The 25,286-nt window shown below is 44.0% G+C and overlaps 1 protein-coding gene across 1 annotated transcript; it reads left to right on the forward strand.

Moving 5' to 3' along the window:
* The first annotated feature begins 1,288 nt into the window (after window positions 1–1,288).
* Window positions 1,289–25,286, forward strand: LOC146640197 (ankyrin repeat and BTB/POZ domain-containing protein 2-like). Its single transcript, XM_085358424.1, has 17 exons — window positions 1,289–2,168; window positions 12,657–12,785; window positions 13,752–13,959; window positions 14,084–14,236; window positions 14,568–14,733; window positions 15,727–15,816; window positions 15,895–15,996; window positions 16,124–16,220; window positions 16,567–16,693; window positions 16,784–17,037; window positions 20,718–20,896; window positions 21,651–21,756; window positions 21,842–21,944; window positions 23,465–23,537; window positions 23,622–23,690; window positions 24,373–24,486; window positions 25,041–25,286. The coding sequence occupies exons 1-17, from the start codon at window positions 1,289–1,291 to the stop codon at window positions 25,284–25,286; spliced, it is 3,096 nt and encodes a 1,031-aa protein (XP_085214550.1).

Here is a 25,286-nt window from a genome sequence, read left to right on the forward strand (position 1 = left end):
TGAAATCTTGCATCATATCAGAGGCCTCAGGTTTCGTAGCTTTGAATAAGGTCTTTGCTTGTCTCAGAGGACAAATTTAATTACATTTTTGAAAATACAGTTCAGCTTCCGTGTTGTTCATGCTGGCTTTTAACAAAATATGTCTCATCTGGGCTTTTCAGAATCAGAATCAGAATCAGAATGGGTTTATTGCCAGATGTTGAGGTTTACAACATTAGGAATTTGCTGCGGTGCTTCAGTGCAAACAATAAGAATTAAAGTGCTATGTAGAAAGAAAGATATGTGCATGAGATATACATGAGATATATACATGAGAATAAGAATTAAGAGTGCTACGTAGAAGGATATATACATGAGTGCAGGTGGTGATCAGTGCCAGACATGAGATGATGCAGTGACACAGCGTAGGGTCATGTGTGAGTGGCGGGGACAGTCATGTGGTTATTGTTCATGTGTCCGACAGCAGAGGGGAAGAAACTGTTCTTGTGGCGAGAGGTTCTGGTGCGAATGGACCGGAGCCTCCTGCCTGAGGGGAGCAGGTCAAACAGACTGTGTCCAGGGTGAGAAGGGTCAGCTGAGATCCGGGCTGCACGCCGCAGTGTCCTGCAGGTGTACAGGTCCTGCAGAGATGGGAGTCTGCAGCCAATCACCTTCTCAGCAGAGCGCACAACACGCTGCAGTCTCTGTTTGTCCCTGATAGTGGCTCCAGCGTACCACACGGTGATGGAGTTGAGGATGGACTCGATGATTGCAGTGTAGAATTGCATCATCGTCCGTGTTGGCAGGTTGAATTCCTTCAGCTGCCTCAGGAAGTACATCCTCTGCTGGGCTTAAAACAAGACAAAAGTAACGCACTGAAGCACCAGGGCATCCATACGCGGCGCCATCTTGGATCAATACTTTTCCAACTTGGAAAGTAAAAACAGCTGAGGTGAAAAGGAGTTCTAGTCCAGCGTAGTTTTTAATGTGAACATCATACACCAGACTTTTTTTCCCAATGACTTTAACACACCCACAGATAATCACGCGTAGTTATAGCCGCAGGGAGGTGCTGACGAGCAGGGTGAAAAGGATGTTGTGGCAGTACTGTGAGTTCGAGTTTGATTGGTCGCTTGTGCGTAAAACACTCCGTCCCTCTTTAAACTGCGGTCAGGTTTGGTATAGCCTCTCCTACAGCTGTGTGTTTCTGGCAACTGGATGTAGGAGCCTCTCTTCTTTAAACTGGGGCTCAAAATTGGAATGGTAAACACTAGCTGGGTTCTTTATTGTGCGTAAAGAGCTCCACATCATGTCCAACAATGTGTTGATTAAAACCCTAGAGGGCCTGTGCCTGGACTCAGGTTATATGGCGGGGGAGAACTGCCCGTCACTCAGCCTGTCCTCGGGCAGGTCGGGGCACTCGCAGCCAAATTTGAACACACCTCACCGGGGTCCTTGCTGGCAGCACGCCGGCTCCCTGTACAGCAGAAACGGTAGCTGGGACACTGTGAGCACGCTGCCGGAGGACGTGATAGATATCCTAACGAAATGCCCCTTTCTGCCCGAGCTGGAGGAGTATCCCTGGATCGAACAGGAGCTGCTGGAAGTTGTGCGTAAAGTTGCCCGCACGCGTGCGTCATACACGAGGGAAGCGGTCCACCGGCTCTCTGTCCTGCTCCGGAGAGCTTTGGTGCGCATCTCCCGGGAGGCTCAGCGGCTGAGTGAGCTGCACAGGCGGTGCACACGGCTGGAAGTGCAGAGCGCAGTGAGGCTGGTGTTGAGTTGGGGTCTCGCAGAGAAGTGCATCTCATCTGCTGTGAAGGCGGTGTCCCTGTACTGCATGAACTCAGGCAACACCGCGCGTCAGCGCGGCAAGTCCTCGCGCTGCGGCCTCACGCTCTCCGCGGGCCGTTTCTTTAGGTGGATGGTGGAGACGCGGGTGTCGGTTCGTGTGCACGAGTACGCTGCAGTGTGCCTAACAGCCTGTGTCGAAACTTTGGCAGAGGAAGTGGCAGGACGTGGGCTGCAGGCGGCGAGGCTGACCGCGGAAGAGGAGGGAGGGCAGATCGACGGGGTCATCTGCGGTCCGGTGACCACCGAGCTGCTGGATGGAGCTGTGAGCAACGACGCAGAGCTGTGGGGGCTGCTGCAGGTCTACGAGCATCTCATATGTGGCAAAAACGCCAGTGGTGAGTTCAGTGACCTCATGACGAGATTTTGAAGCTTACTTTTAATAAAGTATAGATCTTTAAAAATTCTGATCTAAATAAAAAGACAAAAAAGGATCAAAATGCAAATGTTATTAATTTATCGCTTAAGTTTAAAGCAGGTATTATATGCACATGTACAGGCTGTTTTTCTCTCCCCTGTCAAGAACCTTAGATTAAAAAATGACAACTACAGAAAATCCAAAATAAGAAATAGCTTTACAACAACCAACTCATCCAAGTTACCTTCCAGCAGATCCACAAACGGTGCTTCAGAAAGTTCAAAAAAGGTTCTGACACCTTTTTTTCTGATACAGTGGATACAATGTGTTCTTTGTGCAACATTCCAATCTAATGTTCACTTTTATTATAATTATGTTCATCTGGTTACAAAACGATTTGTCCATTAGGACTTATTTGTTTTGGAGCTCTTACTTCACTGTCAGTCACAGTGAAGCAGTGTTCTTTTGACCTCTGCTGTTATAGGAGTCATATATATATACTGTATATATGTCATATATAGAGACAACAACACTATGTCCAGCTGTAGCATGCTAGTCTGAGGCTAGTCTGAGGCTCTGCTGAGATTTCTCTTTCCAAATTTTTGTCACATTTATCTTATAATATGTGATATTTCCTCTTCTTTCTCTGTTACACTTTCACATCACAGCTTGTGAGAAAGAGGAAGATGTCTGGATGAAAACCTGCCAGCTTTTGTTATTTCAATCAGTCTTTGAAAAAAAACTCTTCTTCAGTACAGTGCCAGGACTTGCATACATGCATACATGCATACATGCATCTGTGACTGACGGTTGTGGGCTACATCTTCACAGGCTGACCTCACTACAGAGGGGAAAAACCTTGACTTCCTACTCGGTCCTCTGTTGAACTGGGTAGTGTTACAGATTAGACGAGTTGATGATGGCATTAAATTGCTGAGAACTCTCCAGAGTCCCGATAATAAGAACCAGAAGCTTAAGAAGTCTACAAACACCACAGAGAGAGCAATTAGAAAATCCTTCAGACAGGAAAGAGGCATTTTGGGTAGTAAGTAGGAAACACTGTCTGTTAGACTCACTGAGGTCAGCTTTGTTCTTCTTAAACATATTTTGCCTTTGAATAATCACAGCATGGACAATGAGCAACTGAGGAAGTGTTACAGAGCAAAGTTTCCATGAATCTTATGTCACAAAATTGACAAAAGATGCTTTCGGCCTTGAGTTTGAAGGGCAGATTAATTCCTTGGGCTCTTTATTGTATTCTTGAGCAGTCTTTGTGGCCTTGCTCCTGCTGTGGGAGGGTGCTGCTGATGGAGAGTGTTGTTGCCATCATTAGGTGTGCTTGATCGGCTGCAGCTTTTAAGTGGGAGGTACATGTTAAAGCAAGATCCACATGAATGCTAGGACTGAGGCTTGACAGCTTCATGTTTGAATTCGGGAGACAGATGGTTACGTTTTTACAGATTTGGATTAGAACTTTGTTTCTTTTGATAAAGCATATAGTTAGGGCTGGATCAGGTGACCCTGAATCCTCCCTTGGTTGTGCCAAGGCTGGTGAGGGCTTCCCATGATGCACTGTCTTTTTTTTCTCTTCACTTACCTTTTTTTCACCCACTGTGTGTTTATACACCACCCTGCGTTTCATCATTAGTTATCATTCATCTTGTCGTGAAATCGATCAATGTAGAGCAGTGTCGCAAACCACGGAGGCCCCAGAAAAGTGCAATCAAACGTTGAGTTTATTAACAGCCCGGAGAAAACATCAACATATGTCTTCTGACCAAAATACATGTTGTGGATACTTATAAAGCAGTGGGGTTACACACACACACCCCCCCATGGCGTCAATGACAGATTAAAATAGGTACCAGACATTAGTCACAGTTAATCGTACATCTTGTACATCTTTGATAGCTATAAGCAGACATAGAACTTCTCTTTTCTATAACACCTTCCATGCAAGGTAATAAACTTCAAGCCCTCAGGGTCTCTGGGGCTAATTATTGACTCTGGTCATCTGTTGCCAGAAAGTAAAATGCAACAGGTTTGCAACAAGAAGCTGGGAACATTTGGGCCTCTGCTCAGGCCTATTCCTAGATTATATGTGTTGTAAGCATGCATTGCAGTTATCCTTCTATGTTCTAGTTTCCCTCAGCATGTATCACCTGGACAGTCACGCCAGTGAAGCTTAAGACCCTTAATGAACCGAACATCAACTCAAAATAAGCACAGATATGCAGTATGTATAAAATACTTAATGGAAGGGTCCTCAAATGCAATATCAATACTGTAAGAAATATTATTAAATGAAATAATGCTGTAAAGAATGTTATTAATGCAATTATAATGATGCAGATTATATGGCAGCAATAAAAGAATTATTTCTGTATCTCCACAATCTCTACTCTTCTCCCCTTATCCCAAGCGGATGGTCACCCTTACCTGAGCCTGGTTCTGTCAGGTTTCTTCCTGTTAAAAGGGAGTTTTTCTTTCCCACCGTCACCGGTCTTTACCTTCCATTAAGTGCCTCAAGGCAACTGTTGTTCTCTTCAGTTCAATGTATTTATATAGCACTCTTCACAGGATAAAAACCACAAAGTGCTTCACAGTAATATAAAAACAGATATACATAAAAAAAAACAGCACAATCAAACTTACAGCAGAAATCTAATTAAAAGCTAGTCTAAATAAATGAGTCTTAAGCTGCTTTTTAAAAGAATAAATACAATTAAAGCAACGCAATGATGGAGTTAGAGCATTCCTCAACCTGGGGGCCACCGCTCTAAAAGATCTATCACCTCTGGTCTTAAAACGAGTTCGTGGGACTATCAACAGCCTTTGATTAGATGATCTCAGGCTGCGAGAGGGAGTGTGGGGTTGATGTTGAGAAATGTGGGCAGAGGCATCACAATTCAAAGCTTTAAAAATCAGTACCAAGATTTTAAAATGAATTCTGAAATGTACTGGAATCCAGTGTAATGAGCGTAACACTGGTGTAATGTGCTCCGTTTTTCGTGTCTTAGTTAAAAGCCTTGCAGCAGCATTCTGGACTAACTGGAGACGGTCAAGATTCCTTTTGCTCAAACAAAGATACAGACTGTTACAATAATCTGAGCGAGATGAAATAAAAGCATGAATAACCATTTCTAACTCAGATTTAGACAAAGTTTGCAGTTTGGAGATGTTTCTTAGCTGAAAAGGCAGTTCCTAATGAACTGTCGAGAGTGTTGTTTTGGGGACATGGCAGAATTTAAAAAAAAAGGTACCTGAGGCTCGGGTGAACAGATGAGCCAAGAGAACCAAGATGCTGTTTGGTTAGAGATATCTGGTTGTTGGGGGCAATAATTAATGTTTCTGACTTCTCAGAGTTCAACTGTAAGTAGTTGTCACCAAGCCACTGCTCAAGGGAAGCTAAACATTTAATTAAAGAGGACAGTTTATGGACTTCCATCGGCTTAAAAGAGCAGTAGAGTTGAATGTCATCAGCATAGAAGTGATAAGACCCCTCAGGGAACTGCCTGATTATAAGTTCTAGAGGTAACATGTACAGGAGAAAAAGAATCGGTCCCAGAACTGAACCCTGTGGTACCCCACATGTCAGATCCTTAGAATGTGACATAAACTGATTTGCAAAAACACTAAAAGATCTGTTGGAGAGGTGTGACTGAAACCACTCCAGAGCCAGACCGGATACAGCGACTATGTCCCGGAGCCTGTTAATCAGGATGGTATGGTCAACGGTGTCAAAGGCAGATGTTAAGTCCAACAAAACCATGACTGAGGATGCTCCGGAGTCAGCTGACATCATAATGTCACTAGAGGTTTCTGTTGAGTGACTTTTATGGAAACCCGACTGAAATTTGTCATAAATTTCATGTTTTTCTAAAAAAAAGTGGTAAGTTGATCTGCAACTAGTTTTTCCAGAATTTTTGACAATAATGAAAGCTTAGAGATAAGCCTATAATTCTTAAGCTGTGTTGGATCCAAACCGCTCTTTTTAATATTGGCTCAACAACAGCATGCTTACAGAACCTAGTGACCACACCTGGTGAAACAGAGTTGTGATTTGGGACTATATAAATGACACTGAATTGAATCGTTTCCCTTATATGTTCAAACTGCCTGCAACACGCTGGGATACTACAGGTCCCAACCCTCAAATGAGGACGAACAGGGAAAGTAAATGAATGAGTGCTGTTAGCCTCTGACCCATACACACACACACACACGCGCGCGCACGCACGCACGCACGCACACACACGCACGCACGCACACACACACACACACACACACACACAGCCACACAGCCACAGTGTTCTTCCTGATCTGGCAAGAAAAGCAGTGAAACCTGAGCAAATATTTCCACTTTGTTTGCAGACAGCTTGCTGATAGCATCCACAGACACAGCTCATAATAAATACAACAGAAAGCAGATTTAGGCTAACACTGCAACACACATGGTTGTCAGATCAGCTCAGAGCGAACTCCTTACATGAGGCTTTTTTTGTCTTCCTTTGTGACATCTGTAGTTTTCATCTGCTTCTGTGTAGGTTAAAAAAATCAGTGAACTATTTTTACTCCTGAGCATCCTTCAGTAACTCTCCTCTTTCCTCCAAATATATTTGAATAACTCTGACGTCCTTCAACACGATGCACTGATGAGGCTGATTTCTGGGTCATGAGCAGGATGACAGAGAACAGAAAAAGAGGCGCAGATGAATTACTCTGCAGCAAATACAGTGGTTACAGTTGTTCTGCTGCAAACTGGTAATGGCTCAGAGAGCAGACGCACCCGGTCATGATGGTGTTTGCCGTGTCACCAACAAAGATGGCTTACCCGAAGAACGCTTTGGTTATGTGAAAGCTGACTTAGATTTATTTACTGTGTCAGCTCTACAGGCAGGATCTCAACAACCAAATATTACTGTAATCAGTACTATTAGTGATGTCACAATCCTTTGTGCAAGGTCGTGGGAGCTATCTTTGGGCAGATATTTTGAAGCATTATCCAACAACAACAACAAACTTTATTTATATAGCACATTTAAAAACCAGTGGTGTACCAGCTCACTCCTGGTGGCCGATTGGTGGGGCCTGGTGCCTGTGGCCCGGCTGGGCCCCTTCCGGGGGGGTGGGATGCTCGCAGGCCTCTGGCCTCTGGGCCTGAAGCTCGGTCCTCTCTGGCACAGCTGGCTGCCGGCAGAACCCACGGGCACGCCACTGCAACCCCCTCTGGCCTCTGCTCCGTAGCTGCTGGGTGACCTCTCGTTTGGGGCTCTCCTCAGCTCTTCCCAGGAGGGTGGCACGGTTCCCCCCCTTTTGGTGGTCCTCCTCGGGTCCTTGTACTCTGGGGCCTGGATCTCCTCCATACCTGCTTCATACCCTGGTGGACGGGGCTGTGGCTCCCCCACACTCCCTAGCAGATCGTTACATGGAGGAACCTTTGGAATGCAAGCATGCTGATCCACACAGGTGTACACACAGGTGTACACACGGGTGTTCACAGACGCGGACTACAGCTTTCTTGGCTGCTGCCTCAAAGCACATTGTGCGCTGTCTATCTTGCGTGCTGCACAATATCGTTTATTATTTAGTATCTACTGATATCTACTGCTAGCTAGTTTATTGTGATGGTGCTGTTTTTTTTATTATGTTGCTCTTTGTTGTTTGCTTTCTCTTCTGTTTTCTTTTCTCCATACAGGTGACCCAGGTGTTTTGTTTGCTTTTCTTTCTTTCTTCCCCCCCTTCTCACCGTCTCTTCTCCCCTTTGGTTTTCTTTCTCTCCCTCTCTTTCTTTCATTCTTTCTCCCTGTCCTATCCCCCAGTCATGTCTGTCCCGTTTGTAGCAACTGAAAATAAAATAAATTCATAATTATAATAAAGGTCAATCAAATGGACCAATATGGCACAGCCATGATGATCCACTTGGTAAAATAAATCCGCTTGGCATCTTTCTTGGCCTTAAGACAACAATTCTGACGGCTAAAGATCCAAACGGGACACAAAAAAACAAAAAAAACAAAAAAACAGTGGTGTACCAAAGTGCTTAACATGCAAGAGAATAGGATGAAGTAACAGGGAAGGATGAGGGCTATGGCAAGGTACCAAAACAGCTAGCAAGTTGAATGGCATTAAAACACAAAAGCAAAAGAAATTGCATATGAAAGCATAAAAGAAAACTAAGTGTAAAGGATAAAACAGTCAAAAAAAAAGTTTACTAATGAACACTTGAAATGTTTGGTAAACTTGGTGTGTGTGTGTGTGTGTGTGTGTGTGTGTGTGTGTGTGTGTGTGTGTGTGTGTGTGTGTGTGTGTGTGTGTGTGTGTGTGTGTGTGTGTCAGCTATGACTGAGGAGGAAGTGGATGCAGCCAGCTGGAGACAGTATCTGATGCTGGGTCAGATTACATGGAGTAATCCAACACTCATTGGCTACCAAATGTCACTTAATGTCATCTCCATCTGGCCTTTATGTGAAACTATAAAACAGAAGGAAAATGTGGTTTAATGTTTAATGGCTTGGCTACTTTGGGTTGTATTAGCAGGAGGATACAATCTGTGAGCTCCACCACAGAGGAAGGCTCCAGCAGGAGCATTTTATGGACAACTGCACCAAAGTAAATGGTTAACCAGAGGTCGAGCACATTGGACGGCTCTGTCCTGACCAGCTTTAATCAAACTGTAAACTTCTTTGTGACAGGAGGCCGTTTGGATGTTGGAGCTCTGCTCTGCTGTTAACAGCATCTCATGGCTGCTGATTCCTGGCTCTGTGCGCTCATTGCCCCAAGCCAACACAGAATCGCTCCAGACATGCGGCCTGCAGGTTTTAACCAGATTATACGACGAAAACAACATCTTCTGCCTGTGTGTTTGACATTTCTCTGAGCGGAGGCTTTATTTAATCCCACCCAAGTAGGAGCACAGGATTCTCTGTTTCTGTGCCATTTGGCACTTCATGTTTCTTCATGTTTGCTCCATTAGTGTTGTCATGTTGGCTCCATGTGAAACAGAGATCGTATCATAAAAGCCCTGATACGGATTGTTTCTACCATAAGTTGACTTTAAACAGTCTGTTCAGGTTCCTTGATGTTATGAACACTGAGCTAACCCCTGCTCTGACTGACCTTCTGACCTCCGCTTAAAACACTGAGATTGTTTAGGATCATACTGTATTGTACTGTACTGTATTATCATACTGTATACTACACAAACAAGTGACTTACTGGTGCTTTTGGGTGAACTGTGTGAATTCAAAAATCCCTTTTTCATGGTTATAATATTTCTGTAGCTGCAGGCTCTTGTCTACATTGTTGGGTTAAGCATCCATCTCTCTAATATTCTGACCAACAGGTCAAGGTAAAAAAGGCAGTGCTATAGTGGAGACACTGACACCATGGATACCACAGCTAGTTATTAACTTTTATTTAAACTGGGGTACAGGTTTTGGCTAATTAAATTGAGAAAAGTCAGAAGAAATGAAACGCCGTGTCCTTAGTAGAATGAAAGCCAAATAAGTGAGGGATGCATCTTACATCCAAAGCATGCCTAATGGTCTGGTTACAATTTGTCAGTCGCAAAAAGCATGCTCTGCCTTTATCATCTATTTTAACGAACCAAAGTATGAACAGGGAGATATACTTAAGAAGGCCTTTATGCAATAAATTATTTAAAATGATTAATAAGATCATTTTCTTAAACTTGACCCTGATGACCATTAGAAAGAATTCGAGACTACTGACTCAGTTTTTAGATGCAGAGGCTCGACTGCATCCACAGTTTTGCTGGTTGAAGATGTGATCACCAGGTAACCTTTTGTTCCCAGCTAGTTGACATCCTATTTTTACTCTAGTGTGATGTAGTCCCAAAATATTAGAACAGCAACAGGTTATAAATGACTTTAACAGAAGTTCAAAAAAGCCTTAATTTATTTGATTAGCAACAATCTGTGATTCCCCGTTTTCTCAAATCAGAACAACAGTTGCCTCAATGTGCTTTATGTTGTAAGGTAAAGATCACACAATAATACAACAGACAAAACCCTGAAAATCATGTGACCCCGTATGAGCAAGCACTTTGGCGCAGGTGGGAAGGAAAAACTCCCTTTTAACAGGAAGAAACCTCCTGCAGAACCAGGCTAAGGGAGGGGCGGGGCCATCTGCTGCGATTGGTTGGAGTGAGAGAAGGAAGACAGGATAAAGACCCTCTGTTAAAGAGAGCCAGAGATTAATAATAACTCATGACTAAATGGGGAGTGGTGAATAAACACAGTGAGAAGGTGACAGAGGTCTGCCTACATGATTCCAGTTGGATGTTGTTGAGTTTCTATTGCTTTGATGCCATGAGCATTACTCTTACTCTTGTTACTAGTCTTTACTCTAAATTATTTTTGTAGCAATAATAAAACCTTCTGCATGTAAATGTTCCATGTTGTCACTATCTGACCCGTTTTCACAGCACTGCAGAGGTTTTCTTTCTTTTTAATGTATTTCCTTCTCTCCTGGTTTAGTCTGGATCGGGACTGAGATTGTAACCTTAAACCCTTACACACAAACACTCACTGAAACACGCACACAACCTTTGACTCTCTGGTTCTGTTGTCTCAGCCAAACACTTGCAGTATTATACCATGCAGCAGAAAAGAGCTGTTGTTTTCGGGGCCGGGGACTGAGCCTCTCTCTCCATTTGGGACACACACACACATACACTCAGTCTTTCTCACAGTGTGTGCTTGCAGGCTCGAGGGTTGTTGAGCACTGTTTTCACTGAGCCGCAGGTACACACAAGGAGACCGTCAAAGGAAATGACTTAATCACTCATGATTCTGGATGTAAGCAGGGCAGTGTTGGGAACAGGAGCTCAGGCGTGTCTTTAGGGGGGGTCGGTCCTACACGGGTCGGTATTAGAGAACAGTGATTTGTGCTTTGTCCACTGCAGACTGGTCCCCTGTTGTGCACCAGTGAATAGATGCCTGTTCACCCTGTCTCCTGTCTGTAAACATAGCAGGGTAATGAGCATCGATTATCACCTACACAAGTCCGTTTTTTAACCAAAGATTTCTTTATTTCTGGCCAGGCCTGGTTTTAGAAAGCAGAGATGTTTTTTCAGTAGAGAGGAATGAATCAGCTCAGGCTGATAAACAGTCTGATTAACATTGGTATATCCCAGAGGTGTTGGATGAGGTTTGGGCCACACCGTACGGTGAATATTGTTTCTAATACACTGAGCTGTATACTGCCTCAAGTGTCCTGTAGGTTTTAGATTTCACCCTGGGTGAAAATACCTGAATCAAATGATGAGTTCATTACCAGGCCTCTGGAGAACTTCAACACATGTTGAGGAGGTCATTTAGCCATTTGAATCAGCTGTGTTGGATCAAGGCCACATCTAAACCCTGCAGGACACCGGCCCTCGACACCTGTGGTTTATGGTCATGTCAAGGCTAAAGATCTGACCATAGAGAGAACCAGTGGAATTACATGATTCACAGTGAGCAAGGACTTGGCAACGGTGGGGAGAAAAAGACCCCCAAAACCTCTTTTTGCAAAACCAGGTTCAGGGAGGGGCCGCCATCTGCAGGGAAGGCATCAAAGAGGATGAAGATCTGTCTGTCTTCTGACTGTGAAATCTGCTGGATCTTAAGTTTTAAAAACACTGGAGTATAGTAAGGATGCAGAAAATGCTAGCTTACTCTAGCTAGCTCTTACAATTATTGTACAATCTACTCTACAATATAGAGGTGACTGTTGTTGTGATTTGGCACTATATACATAAAACTGAATTGAATTGAACTTGAAAACTAAGTACCTGTAAACGCTCCAGTGGTTACAACCACTTCACCATCCCCATCTGTCCTGGCTGGTCAGTCATGTTCATGTCTCCATACATGATCACTGTGAATGCCTCACTAAAGCTGGATTTGTATTCTGTTGGGCTTTAGGTTTTGCAGATTGTCATCAGTGATGTGGCTTCCATTGTGCGTAAGATTACGAGTCAGCAAATCCCCGATTCAAAAGCACACAATGGTCAGGGATCTACGAGTGTGTGTGTGTGTGTGTGTGTGTGTGTGTGTGTGTGTGTGTGTGTGTGTGTGTGTGTGTGTGTGTGTGTGTGTGTGTGTGTTGGCGTATATCTGTATGGGCTTTTCTAAAGTGGCTGCTTGGCTTTGAGAGTGAGTGCATCGCATCGTACTAGCAGATGGCCTGAAGTGGTGGTGCATCATGTCAATAACATGAGAGAGCTTTTGTGCTGCAGTGCATTCAGAACTGTTGTATCCATGATGTTCTGTGTGTTTGTGAGATACTTTTGTAATGCTACGTTGCAGTGATGAGTTTAAAACTGGCAAAGAGTTTCTGAAGACAGAACCTTCTCCAACCACGTACATAGGCCAAAGTGATGCAACAAACCAACTCCCACCTTTATGCAGGAAACTTGGCTAAAAACTTACAGCTTCATAAATGTTCTTTGTTTTTGTAGGTGAGCTGTCACTCCCAGCCCACATCAGCCCATACACAGAGAGCAGGGAAGATGCCTACATCCAGCTGGAGCTGCGGATGTTGGAGCAGGCGCTCCTTGCCACCTGCGTTGGCAGCATTGGAGAGCTGAGTACGTGTGTGTTGTGTCAGTCAGCACAGTAGGCTCCTGTGTTTTGTGTGTGTTTATTTAAACTGTGACCGACGTCGGACTCCTGGGACACAGTGTTTCCACTTGGTTCCATAACCTGTGGCTTGTGTCCAAATAACAAGAGCACTTTCAGACCCTGCAGGCCACCGCACCTCATTATCTGGCACATAACCTAGGTAGCTACCACAACTAAAACAAGCTAGCTGCAGTAGGCTAACGTTAGCTTTTAAAAAGAACTTATTTCCAGATGTTTCTTTAGGTTGGAGTCTTTTGACGCTGAGAGCAGCTTGGCTGCACGGTCAATAAGAAATGCATTCCTGCCTGTGCACTGCTGGCTCTGTTGTGCTGGCGCCGGGTCCATTGTGTAACTGACGCCACCAACATTAACAGGACGCTTACATTAGAGCCTCTTATTGCGTGTTTTGTTTGGGCTTCCTGCAATGCGTGGAATTACCACAATTAGAGAGGGGATGGGCTAACATATGAAACAGGAAATGACCGCCATGTAATGCATTTAACAAAGTAACTGTATTCTAATTATCACTTATTTAAGTGGTAACTGTAACAGAATACAGTTACTCATATTTTGTGTTTTTAAATACATTATGCTGGTACATGTACTCTGTTACTCCAGAACTCTGACTATTACAGACCCACTGTGATTCACTATGTCAACAAAACTGGAAGGTTCATAACTCAAAAACACTGGATCAGCAGGTAAATGGCAGATCAGAGGGAAAAATAATGCAAATTAAATTGTAACTGTATGAGCTTTATGGCAAATAATCTCAGCCTCATTATTGCTGTTGTTTTTCTTTTTTTTTTACATTATTTCTTTGTCCATAAAACAGACATAACTACAAATATATTAAGTTTATAAACTTTCTGAAATTTCTGAAATATGACAGCCTGTGGTGGTGGGAAATGATGGTTCCCGTCTTTTTGCAGGTGATCTGGTGTGTCGAGCAATGCACCACATGCAGCGTCTAAGAAGCTCGAGTGCCTCCATCAGCCACTCTTCTTCAGCCAATCAAATGCCAGTATCCTGGGCTCCAGATGCCCTCCGCACACTCTACTACTTCCTGTCCAGCCCACAGATGGAATCACTGGAGAATCCCAACCTTGACCCTCCAACCATGACACTGAGCAGAGAGAGGTTTGTGTGTGTGTGTGTGTGTGTGTGTGTGTGTGTGTGTGTGTGTGTGTGTGTGTGTGTGTGTGTGTGTGTGTGTGTGTGTGTGTGGCCATCTCTATACTGTCTTATGTTAAACTTTTTTCAGGCCATTCTTGCTCCTCCCTCCTCTCATGGAGTGGATCCGTGTTGCCGTGGTGCACACTGAACATCGCCGTAGCCTATTGGTTGATAGTGATGATGTCAGACAGGCGGCCAGACAGCTTTTGCCAGGACTGGACTGTGAGCCCAGGCAGCTGAGGTAGGACACCAAAGAATAAAACCACTGATCGTGTATACTGTCAAAGCTGGAGTTGACTGATTACCAACCTGTCTGGCATTATTCAACCTTCTCAACTAGACTGTATTGAAAGGATGCCTTAGATCCTCCAGGTACAGAAAGACTGCCTAGTGACCACAAAAAAGAAAAGGAAATCGAGCCTCCAATCAGGAACCCTGAATATCAAAACAAGCTGTATGGATATCAGTATGAGCAGCATCTAGTCCTCTAATAGGTGGATGTTCTCTAAAAATGCCGTGCAGATAGGAGTTAAATTGATATGACCTGTTTTTTTTACTGTGTTACTCTGCAGGCCAGAGTGCTGTTTCCAGTTGTTTAAATGTCTGGATGCAGAAGCTGCTTCGGCTAAATTCCAGTTGGATTTAGGATTCAGGATGCTCTCGTGTGGCCGAGCAGACCTGCTCCACCACGCCGCCCGGCTTCTAGGAGCTGAAGGTGTCAACACTATAGACGATCAGGTGAGTGCAGCTGTGTTTCAGTGACTGGAACAGATACTAGGTTGATGTTTATACGTTTAAAATGTAATTCAGAAAACTGCTTAAAAATTTACTGAGAAGACTCCAATCAGAGTAAGGTCAGAAGAGCTCTGCTGGATAAATGTGATACCTTTGTCAGTATACAGATAGATTCATAGGAGACAGAGTCTAATATCAGCAGCTGTGGGACAGCTATGAATAATTTGTTTTCTAATGGTTACAATTTTATTTGCGAAGAAATTCATCAAGTCATTGCTAGTTAAGGTTAAAGGAATAATTGGTTCAACAAAGCTGTGACTCTTTGTCAGTCTGACTGCACTGACATGATGATGTCTCAGCTCTCAGATCTCTTTTTTATAGATTTATAGAGTTTGAAGTGTGTCTGATTTGTTGGCTTCTTCTTCAGAGTAGTCACATTATCATATGCTAGATAACAGTAACCGTAATAATAGGATCATGGACCTCTGTCGTAGCAGAGTTTAGGTAGCTGCTCTGCATTGTCTCGGCACATGGATGGAAGAAGATAACAGTGGCGGTATCACTTCCTTAAAGTTAGTTCCAGCCCTTTGAGAAAGACATCTACTGTAATGACATGTATTGTCCAGTGCTCATTATTGCAAAATTAAAATGATTATGTGTTTTTATATGTGATCTGCTCATTTTAGCTGACTCTACGAGCCAAACGATGCATTAGTCCGTTTGTTTTGTCTTGCATTGATTTACGATCTACAAATGTAAAAATGTAGATTCTTCTTTTGTGCACAAATAATGAGATACAACTGTATCTATTTTCACGATGCAAAATCATTAACATTTTAAAAATCTTAAATACATCTTACATATCATGTGTACATAGTTGCACTGGTGGATGTCATTCTGTTCCTCTGTCTCCTGATGTGTTTTCCATTGTATTACTTTGTATCTAAATTATGTACATAAATAAAAAGAAACAAAACCTACTATGTGTTCTTGCAGGGAATGAGCCCTCTAATGTACGCCTCAGCAGCAGGAGATGAGGCACTAGTGCAGATGCTCATTGAAGCCGGAGCTCACCTGGACATGCAGGTAAAGAGTGATGGTGGTGTAGGTAAAACCTCATTGCATAACAACAGGTTGTGAAGTATGTGTGTGCTTTATGTTCAGGTCCCTGGCAGCTCTGCCAGACATCCGTCTGTTTACCCAGGCAGTCGGCACTGGGTGGCCTTAACATTTGCTGTGCTTCACAGTCACCTGTCCGTGGCTCAGGTGAGTCCTTCAAACAGACTCCATCAGCAGAAAAACATTTCACTGGACTACTGAAATTAGCATTTTAATTGCTGCAGTGGTCTGACTGAATGAGTCTCTCACAGTATCGTGTTTCTCATGCTGGCAGCTGCTTTTGGAGGCCGGTGCAGACGTGGAGGGTGGAGCCTTGCTGGACAGTCAGGAGAGCTCAGCTGAGACACCACTACAGCTAGCTGCTGCAGCAGGTATCATTCTGCTGAACATTTTAGCGTATGTAATCTGAAGTTAACTGACAAAACTGTAGCTTTACCAAAGTGGACCTTTTTGATCAGAAACACATTGTTAATAAGAATAAATTACAATGGTGTAAATAAAAACTGGTTACAATATAACATCTATTTTGAGGTTTTCGCGTGGTTGACTGTTTGGTGAAAACTATTTGTATGAATAGATGTTTTAGCAGAATAATGACTTGTATACTGACAGCGCTGCCAGTTTAGGCTCTATGAGGGGCCATGTGACCACGAGTCACACATGTCACATGTCACATGTTTCGAATGGATCCACCAATAGAACATCCGATCTTCTCAGGTTACTACGACATGGTTAGCCTGCTGCTCGCTCACGGAGCAGACCCTCTGATCAAAGTGCATCATGGGAATTCACCGCTGTATGAAGACATGAACTGCTTTAGCTATGCAGCAGCACATGGGCACAGGTGAGACTTAAAGTTCCACATTTTCCAGTTCCTGTTTTACCTTGCTCTTTCACACATATATAGCAACACATTTGCCCTTTCCACCTGCAGAAACATCCTCAGGAGGCTTCTGCAGCAGCCACAGCACAGGAAGGAGGACATCCTCTCTCTGGAAGAGATCCTGGCTGAAGGAGTGGAGGATGAGGAGGAAGAGGAACTAAAATTTTCAACACAGCCTCTAGCTCCTGACTCCCCAAGCATTATTCCGAGTTTGTGTAAGAACAGGATGAAGGCCCTGCAGCAGGCAGCCTACTACAGCGCGGAGCACGGCTACCTGGACGTCACCATGGAGCTCAGAGACATGGGTAAGCACGTGATGTCAAACTGAGGAACTCTGAACTGGGGTAATTGACTTTTAATTAAGAAGTAAATACATATGCACTGCAGGCTCCTGGTATAATTTTGAAATGTGCGTAATTAATTGTAAACTTGTGACAGATAAAAACAAAATTTCATGCTGAAGAAATCAGAGGACAGCAAAATGTGAGATTTACAGTCCTTTATTACAAAGCTCAGGATGAAAATATCCATGAATATCAGACAGAGCTTCATCATGAGCTTCATAATGAGCCCAGTTACACCTTATTTGTTACTTTAATTGGCTCGAATGAAATCAAATTGATTGAAAAATTAGTTCATTAAAAAACACACGTCCAGTGAAGTGAACACATTGAAACTATTAGCCTAGTGTGCAGCCCTAGCACAGTACCAAGAAGCAGGCACAGAGGTGTATTTATGAAGCTCATTGCTGGGACATGAAAATCTACCTCAAGTGTTCACTGCTTGATAGAGTTATTATAATCTGACAGGAGGGTGTGTCGACATATAGAACAATCTGGAAAACAAAGAAAACATGTTTCAACAGCGAGCGTTTAAAACTGTGATCTAGTATTTTTATATACACTCAACAAAAATATAAACGCAACACCTTTGTTACTGCTCCCATTCCCCATGGGATGGACGCAGAGACCTAAAATTCATTCCAGATACACAATATAACCATCCCTCCCAAACAGTGGTCACAAATCAGTCCAAATGTGTGGTAGTGGGCACATCTGCCATATTGAGATAATCCATCCCACCTCACAGGTGTGCCACATCAGGATGCTGATCTGACATCATGAGTAGTGCACAGGTGTACCTCAGACTGCCCACAACAAAAGGCCACCCTGGAATGTGCAGTTTTTTGGGCTATTGGGGGTCTGGGGACCCAGAACCGGTCAGTATCTGGTGTGACCACCATTTGCCTCATGCAGTGCAACACATCGTCGCATGGAGTCTATCAGATTGTCAATTGTGGCCTGTGGAATGTTGGTCCACTCCACTTCAATGGCTGTGCGAGGTTGTTGGATATTCGTGGGAACTGGTACACGCTGTCGTATACGCCGGTCAAGCACATCCCGAACATGCTCAATGGGTGACATGTCTGGTGAGTATGCTGGCCATGCAAGAACTGGGACATTCTCAGCTGCCATCTGCCCTGAACAATGTGAACCATGATTCATCCGTGAAGCGCACACCTCTCCAACGTGCCAGACGCCATCGAATGTGAGCATTTGCCCACACAAGTCTGTTACGGCGACGAGCTGGAGTCAGGTCAAGACCCCGATGAGGACGACGGGCATGCAGTTGAGCGTCCCTGAGACGGTTTCTGACAGTTTGTGCAGAAATTGTTTGGTTGTGCAAACCAATTGTTCCAGCAGCTGTCTGGGTGGCTGGTCTCAGACGATCTTGGAGGTGAACCTGCTGGATGTGGAGGTCCTGGGCTGGTGTGGTTACACGAGGTCTGCGGTTGTGAGGCCGGTTGGATGTGCTGCCATATTCTCTGACACGCCTGTGGAGACGGCTTATGGTTGAGAAATGAACATTCAACGCACGGGCGACAGATCTGGTTGACATTCAAGTCAAGTCAAGTCAAGTCAACTTTATTTGTCAATTCTGCCACATGTACAGGACATACAGAGAATAGAAATTTCGTTACTCTCAAACCCTAGTGATTAAAAAATGCAAATAAAATAATTAAAAAGTAAAAATTTAAATAAATACAATACAATTTTACGTATAACAAAAAAAAAGCTATGCAATATACAATATACAATATTCAAGTAAGGAGGCATAGTAGTGCAAATAGGCAAATAGTGCAAATGGAGATTTAGTAGTATGCGGTAAGAGATAGTGTAACAACAAAGTCTTATGAGGTAATGGCAGTCCAATGCTCCACAAGTGACTGGTAACTGGTGCAGGCCAGTGAGTGAGTCAGAGAGTGTGTGTGTGTGTGTGTGTATGTGACAGAGTTCAGTGAGACTGTGGAGGGGAGAGGGGGCAGAATCGGGAGGGAGTTAAGCTTCCTGACAGCCTGATGGATGAAGCTGTCCTTCAGTCTGCTGGTCCTGGCCTGGAGACTCCGCAGTCTCCTCCCTGACGGCAGCAGCTTGAAGAAGCTTTGCATTGGGTGCGTGGGATCAGCCGCTATGCAAAGGGATTTTTTAGTGAGACGGGTGCTGTAAATGTCCTGGAGGGAGGGGAGAGAGACACCAATGATCCTCTCTGCAGCCCTCACTATGCGTTGGAGGGTTCTATGACAGGACGCATTGCAGGCTCCAAACCACACAGTGATGCAGCTCGACAGGATGCTCTCGATGGTGCCTCTGTAGAAAGTGTACATGATGGGGGCTGGTGCTCCTGCTCTTCTTAGTTTGCGGAGAAAGAAGAGACGCTGCTGTGATTTCTTGGCCAGTGCTGTGGTGTTGTACGTCCAGGAGAGATCCTCTGTGATGTGCACACCCAAGAACTTGGTGCTGCTCACTCTCTCCACAGACGCTCCGTCAATGGTCAGAGGAGCATGTTGGGTGTGCATTCTCCTGAAGTCCACAACAATCTCCTTCGTCTTCTCCACATTCAGAGAGAGATTGTTGTCAGCACACCACGTGGCCAGGCGTCTCACCTCACTTCTGTAGTCGGTCTCATCCCTGTTGCTAATGAGACCCACCACCGTTGTGTCGTCCGCAAACTTGATGAAGAGGTTGGAGCTATATGATGGAGTGCAGTCATGGGTCAGCAGAGTGAAGAGGAGGGGGCTCAGAACACATCCCTGCGGGGCCCCCGTGTTTAAAATGATGGTGCTGGATGTATTACTGCCGACATTCCTGCTGTCAGCATGCCAATTGCACGCTCCCTCATTGCTTGTGGCATCTGTGGCATTTTGCTGTGAGACAAAACTGCACATTCCAGGGTGGCCTTTTGTTGTGGGCAGTCTGAGGTACACCTGTGCACTACTCATGATGTCAGATCAGCATCCTGATGTGGCACACCTGTGAGGTGGGATGGATTATCTCAATATGGCAGATGTGCCCACTACCACACATTTGGACTGATTTGTGACCACTGTTTGGGAGGGATGGTTATATTGTGTATCTGGAATGAATTTTAGGTCTCTGCGTCCATCCCATGGGGAATGGGAGCAGTAACAAAGGTGTTGCGTTTATATTTTTGTTGAGTGTATATAAAAATACTAGATCACTGAGAGACGTAAAAGAAGTTGAGGATGTGACAGCTAGTGCTGTCAGCGTTAAACGCGTTAGCACGGTTAGCTCGTTAACGCGTTTAATGCTGACAGCACAAATTTCAATATAAATTTGAACCCTTTTTTTTGTTGTCCATGAGGTGTGCACGTTCTCTTTGTATTTGTGTGCTTCAACAAATGAAAGTGAAATAAACTGAATGAACTAACAAAAGCATTCAAAATCCAAACTTTGTATGATGCCAGGAAACTTGGTGGTTTTCCATATATTGCATTGAAAGCGTCTTTATAAAAGGAACATTTGCAATCACCTGCCTGCAGCTTCCTATTTCCTTTGGCTTTGATGAGCAGCAATCCAGAGAGCGGCGGGGAAAAACAGAGTAGTTTAACAGCTTGTTGCTTCTGGCTCCAACTGCACAAAGACCTCAAACACGTTCCCTGGTTCCCTCTCGCTGATCTCTCCAGGTGTCCCCTGGAGGCTGCACATCTGGTTAGAGTCTCTGCTCAGAGCCCAACAGCTGTGTAGGGACGATGTCATCATTTCCCTCCTCACAGAGTTCACCTCTATCAGGACGGAGGACTACAGCCCCGGGCTTCTCTCCACGGGCATCCCGCTCATGTTCAGCATGTTGGAGACCACCAAGGTACAACTCAGCACCTCTGCATCTCTGATTATGTGGATTTTCCCGTCTTTCCATAATTTCATGGAAATGCGGATAAAGGGTTTGAGGCAGAGCAGCTAAACAAAAGAAACAGAAATGATGATTCCTGACCTGTCTTGAAAAATAGCGATGGTACATTTTTATTGTTAAACAGATTTTAGAGAGTGGTGTCACACTCTGTGCCCAGTACAACAAACATCTACTAGCTCTACAAGGTGGCGGATGTTCAGTTGGTTTTTTGCTCCCATGCATGAAAGACAAACTGTGTGTCACAATGATACTGCTGCAGAACGTGACGAAGCGTAGTTCCCGACCACTCCCACACTTTTGAAAAGGTACACAGAGCCAACCATTTGGGGACATTTATACCTGCACTGGGGACTATTCTGAAATTCAAACCTGTTCAAACTATGACACCATATTATAAAAATATTTTCTCATTTATTTACATACTTGTTTGTTCTTTGGTAATTTCTCAGTAAAGTTCATCACAGCACTCAGCAGTGGCATTAGTGTGAGCCACGTTCACACATCCATCAGTGTCATTCTCACATGCTGATGGATGCTTCGGGGAAAATTTCCCGCAGATGCTTCACCACTGGAGGAGTCAGAGTTTGGATCATCAGTCTTCTTATATAATACAGCATATATAAAGGACTGTGTGTGTGGATGTGTGCTGCTGAATGTGCAGAGGTCAGTGCTACGATGATCTCCTGTTCTGTTTTATTCTATGTAGGACTACGTGGTAACAAAGCGTCTGGCGACTGTCTTTTCTCTCTGCTACGGCTCGTCTCCCGTTCCTCCGGTCCCACCTTTGGACGTCACTCTGTCCACACAGCTGGGTAACACTCCCCTCCTGCCAGTGTCAATGTTTAACATGTTACATTTGACCAACTTATGAAGGATTACATGGTTGTCTCTGCTCAGATATTCATTTTCTGAACAACAAAGAGATGTCAGATGTGACATTCATGGTGGACGGGCGCCCATTCTTTGCACACCGAGTGCTGCTGATGTCTGCGTCAGACAGGTATCATCTCTCTTCTCTGACTGACATTAGCTGCCTGTTATTATTAACCTATAAGAGGCTGCAGACATGTTCTAGTCAATGCAAACAAAATTAATGTGTAAGGGCATGTAGCAAAAGGACTATACAATGCAAGAATATAGGCTCGTGCACGCAATGCTTGGAGAAATTGCATAACATGTAAATTGTAAGTAGTTAAATTTCCAATAATGAGGTCAGGGTACATGTGTAAATAAGAAGTCTGGGTGAGCTAACGGCTCAAGCTTTTGACTCCTCTAAACGCTACATTTCACAGTTTTTCTACTCTTGGATCTGTATGATGTCACTGAGAGCAGATATTATTAATATGATTAACTCTACAGCTCTAATTCAGACAGAGAAGGACATGAGGGACTGCACATGGCTCTAGTGTAAAGTTATTTTGAGCTCTTATTTAAGCAAAGCTCGTCTAGAAGAGTTATGATAAGTGAAATCCCCCAACAGACTCTCCAAACATGCTGCTGACTCAAAAACACTTAAGCACACTATAAAGTGCTGACAGTGTGAAATTAACCTAAGATGTGAAGCAGCTTTTTATAATTCATAACAGAGGAACCTGTCCACTACACTAAATATTCTGATGTACGTATGTATTGGAGTAGGCGTGTTCAGATCCAGTAAAGTGGGATTTGGCAGGTTGGACCAGTGTGAGGGAAGAAAATAATTTAGAAATAAGACAAATACGCCTGAGCAGTTTTTTTGTCTTTGCATACAGGCTGTGATCAGCTGACCTGTTTGTGGTTGCTGCTTGCCGCCCTTGATTCTAACACTGCACTGCCGTAAGCTTCACCACAGTACTGCTCGCTAAGCAGTTTAACCTGCACCAAACTGTATTTTCATGAAACCTTTGAGTAATACAAAATAATTATACCTTAATTGTTTCTTCTCACAATATGTGAGATCAATTTCAAAATATCAACATTGTGAAATGGATCCAATATTATTATTTTTTAAATAGCACGTGTAACTTCACTGAGTGACCTGACACGGCTCCGTGGGTGTGTTTTTGCCTTTTTCTTTTATTTTGATACAATCCGTTTTTATTATTCGTGGCACTTTCCGGCGCACGCTGCTCCAGCAGCTCCTCTCTCTCCGGCCCCGGCTGCTACTGAAATAGGGAAGACCTACACAGCACACCCTGAACCTGCTGCTCCACTCCTCCCCTGCAGCCGAGCCACCAACCACACTCGGACACATCATGATTTAGAACCAAACTTTAAATGTTCATTTTATCAAATGGCGCTGAGCACTGCTTACCTAGAAATGAACCTTTCATCCACTAATAGGAGGCATTCCTCAGTGAGCTTCCGTGTGCTATGATAACCAATGAGAGAAAGTATCCATTTTAATGTGATTATTGATCATTAATTCTTTCAGAACAGCTCTTACACTTTATTTAGAAAGTTTATGTGAACAAGTGGCCTCGAATGTCACCGCCTTTTTAAAGAATGAAATGTGTCCTGATGTGCGTTCTGTCCTGGCAGGTTTCGCCAGCTGCTCGCAGATTCCCCCGATAACATCGTCCACATCAATCACATGACCTACGGCACCTTCCAGGTGAGGAACTAGCTTACCCCTTGTGCTTCGGTGCAGATGTGACTGAGACCTTTAGGTGGATGAAGGCTGTTTGTTTCCCTGCAGATGATGATGAAGTCTCTGTACTGTGGAGGAACTGAGGGGCTGTCTGTGTCTCCCTCTGAAGCCTTGAAGGTAAACGTCCCACAGACTGTGAGTCAATGCCTGCTCCAGTCTGGGCCTTTTTTAGGATTTCCAGCTTGTTGTGGATTGTACTGGTTTGTGTTTCATTAGATGAATCTCTTTAAGCCACTGACTGTGAGGTAGGTTTAAACTATTTATGACTTACTTCTGTCACCGGGGCAAATACTTTAGACGGCATCTGTTATTTTCTGTTGTTTCTGCTGGCAAATCAGTCAAACATTTCTTTTTGGTAACGTGCTTTTTTGGACAGGAGCAGCAATCGTGGCTCAAGAGTTGGGCGTTCGCCTTGTAATTGGAAGGTTGCCGGTTCGAGCCCTGGCTCCGACAGTCTCAGTCGTTGTGTCCTTGGGCAAGACGCTTCACCCGTTGCCTTCTGGTGGTGGTCAGAGGGCCCGGTGGTGTCAGTGCGCCCCAGGGTGGCTGTAGCTACAATGTTGCTGCCATCACCAATGTGAATGGGTGGATGACTGGATGTGTAAAGTGCTTTGGGGTCCTTAGGGACTAGTTAAGCGCTATACAAATACAGACCATTTTTACCATCAGGTTATTACTATGGCAGAAGTACACATCCACAAATGATTTTAATGTGTATTCACCACTCGTGTGTGCATATCCAGCTTTGTAAATAGTGTAAAGTACACTGATGGTTTACTCTTTGGTATCTGTCTCATAGCTGTTGCCAGTGGCCACTTTCTACCAGCTCCGAGGTCTGCAAAGACGCTGTGAAATGTCACTGTCGCAAAGCCTTACTCTGGACAATACTGTCAGCATATACAAGGCTGCTAAGGTAAAAACACACAAGCTGACATGTAAGACAGTTAGATATCTGGGACACAGCTTTTATTCAAACCATAGACTGCATATGAAAGCACTGTCATGAAAAGTAGCAGTAGTAGTAGCCACGGCAAATCTAAATATCCCAAAAAAGATTAAATTGAAGGGGAGACTGATCAAACATAACTCAGGTAAAGTTTTGGATTGTTGCCTTTTGATGGGCAGTTACAGAACCTGATGATAGGACTCGTATAAACTCCACCACAAACTGTTTCTCTCACTTTATTACTTTAGATTACAGAGAAAATAAAGAATAGGCAGAATTTGTGATTTCTCATATTACATTTGATTGATTGGACCATGTTCTATTTAGACCTTCATGCTTCAGGCTGTGTAAAAATTATTGTATTTTTTAATGGTGACTCGAATTTCAAGATCATAATAGAAGGAACAACTGTTTGCATAAATGTTGCTGCGAAAAAAATCTCCAAGGAAAAATTTCTTATATCAACATCATATATAAAATGGATTATCGCAGAGACACTGACTCAGCTTCTGCACTTGCAGCACCATGGAGGAGCTGAACTCTGCAGGTTTTGTGAAGGATTCTTCCTGCAGAACATGGATCAGCTCCTGGACAGGGAGGACTTCCACAGCCTGCTGCTAGGAGGTCTCAGTCAAGAGCTGCTATACCCAGGCCTGGGCACCCGATCTGGACTCGACCAAGATCAGGATCTACTGGTCCTCCTAAGGGACTTGGAGAATGTACTTATCCAGAGACTTTATATCCTCCACTCTGCATGTCGAGAGTAG

This window comes from Diplotaxodon limnothrissa, linkage group LG1 (assembly GCF_057381915.1).
Source record: "Diplotaxodon limnothrissa isolate DT_005_m linkage group LG1, D_limnothrissa_male_GT1.1, whole genome shotgun sequence".
NCBI classification, from domain to species: domain Eukaryota; kingdom Metazoa; phylum Chordata; class Actinopteri; order Cichliformes; family Cichlidae; genus Diplotaxodon; species Diplotaxodon limnothrissa.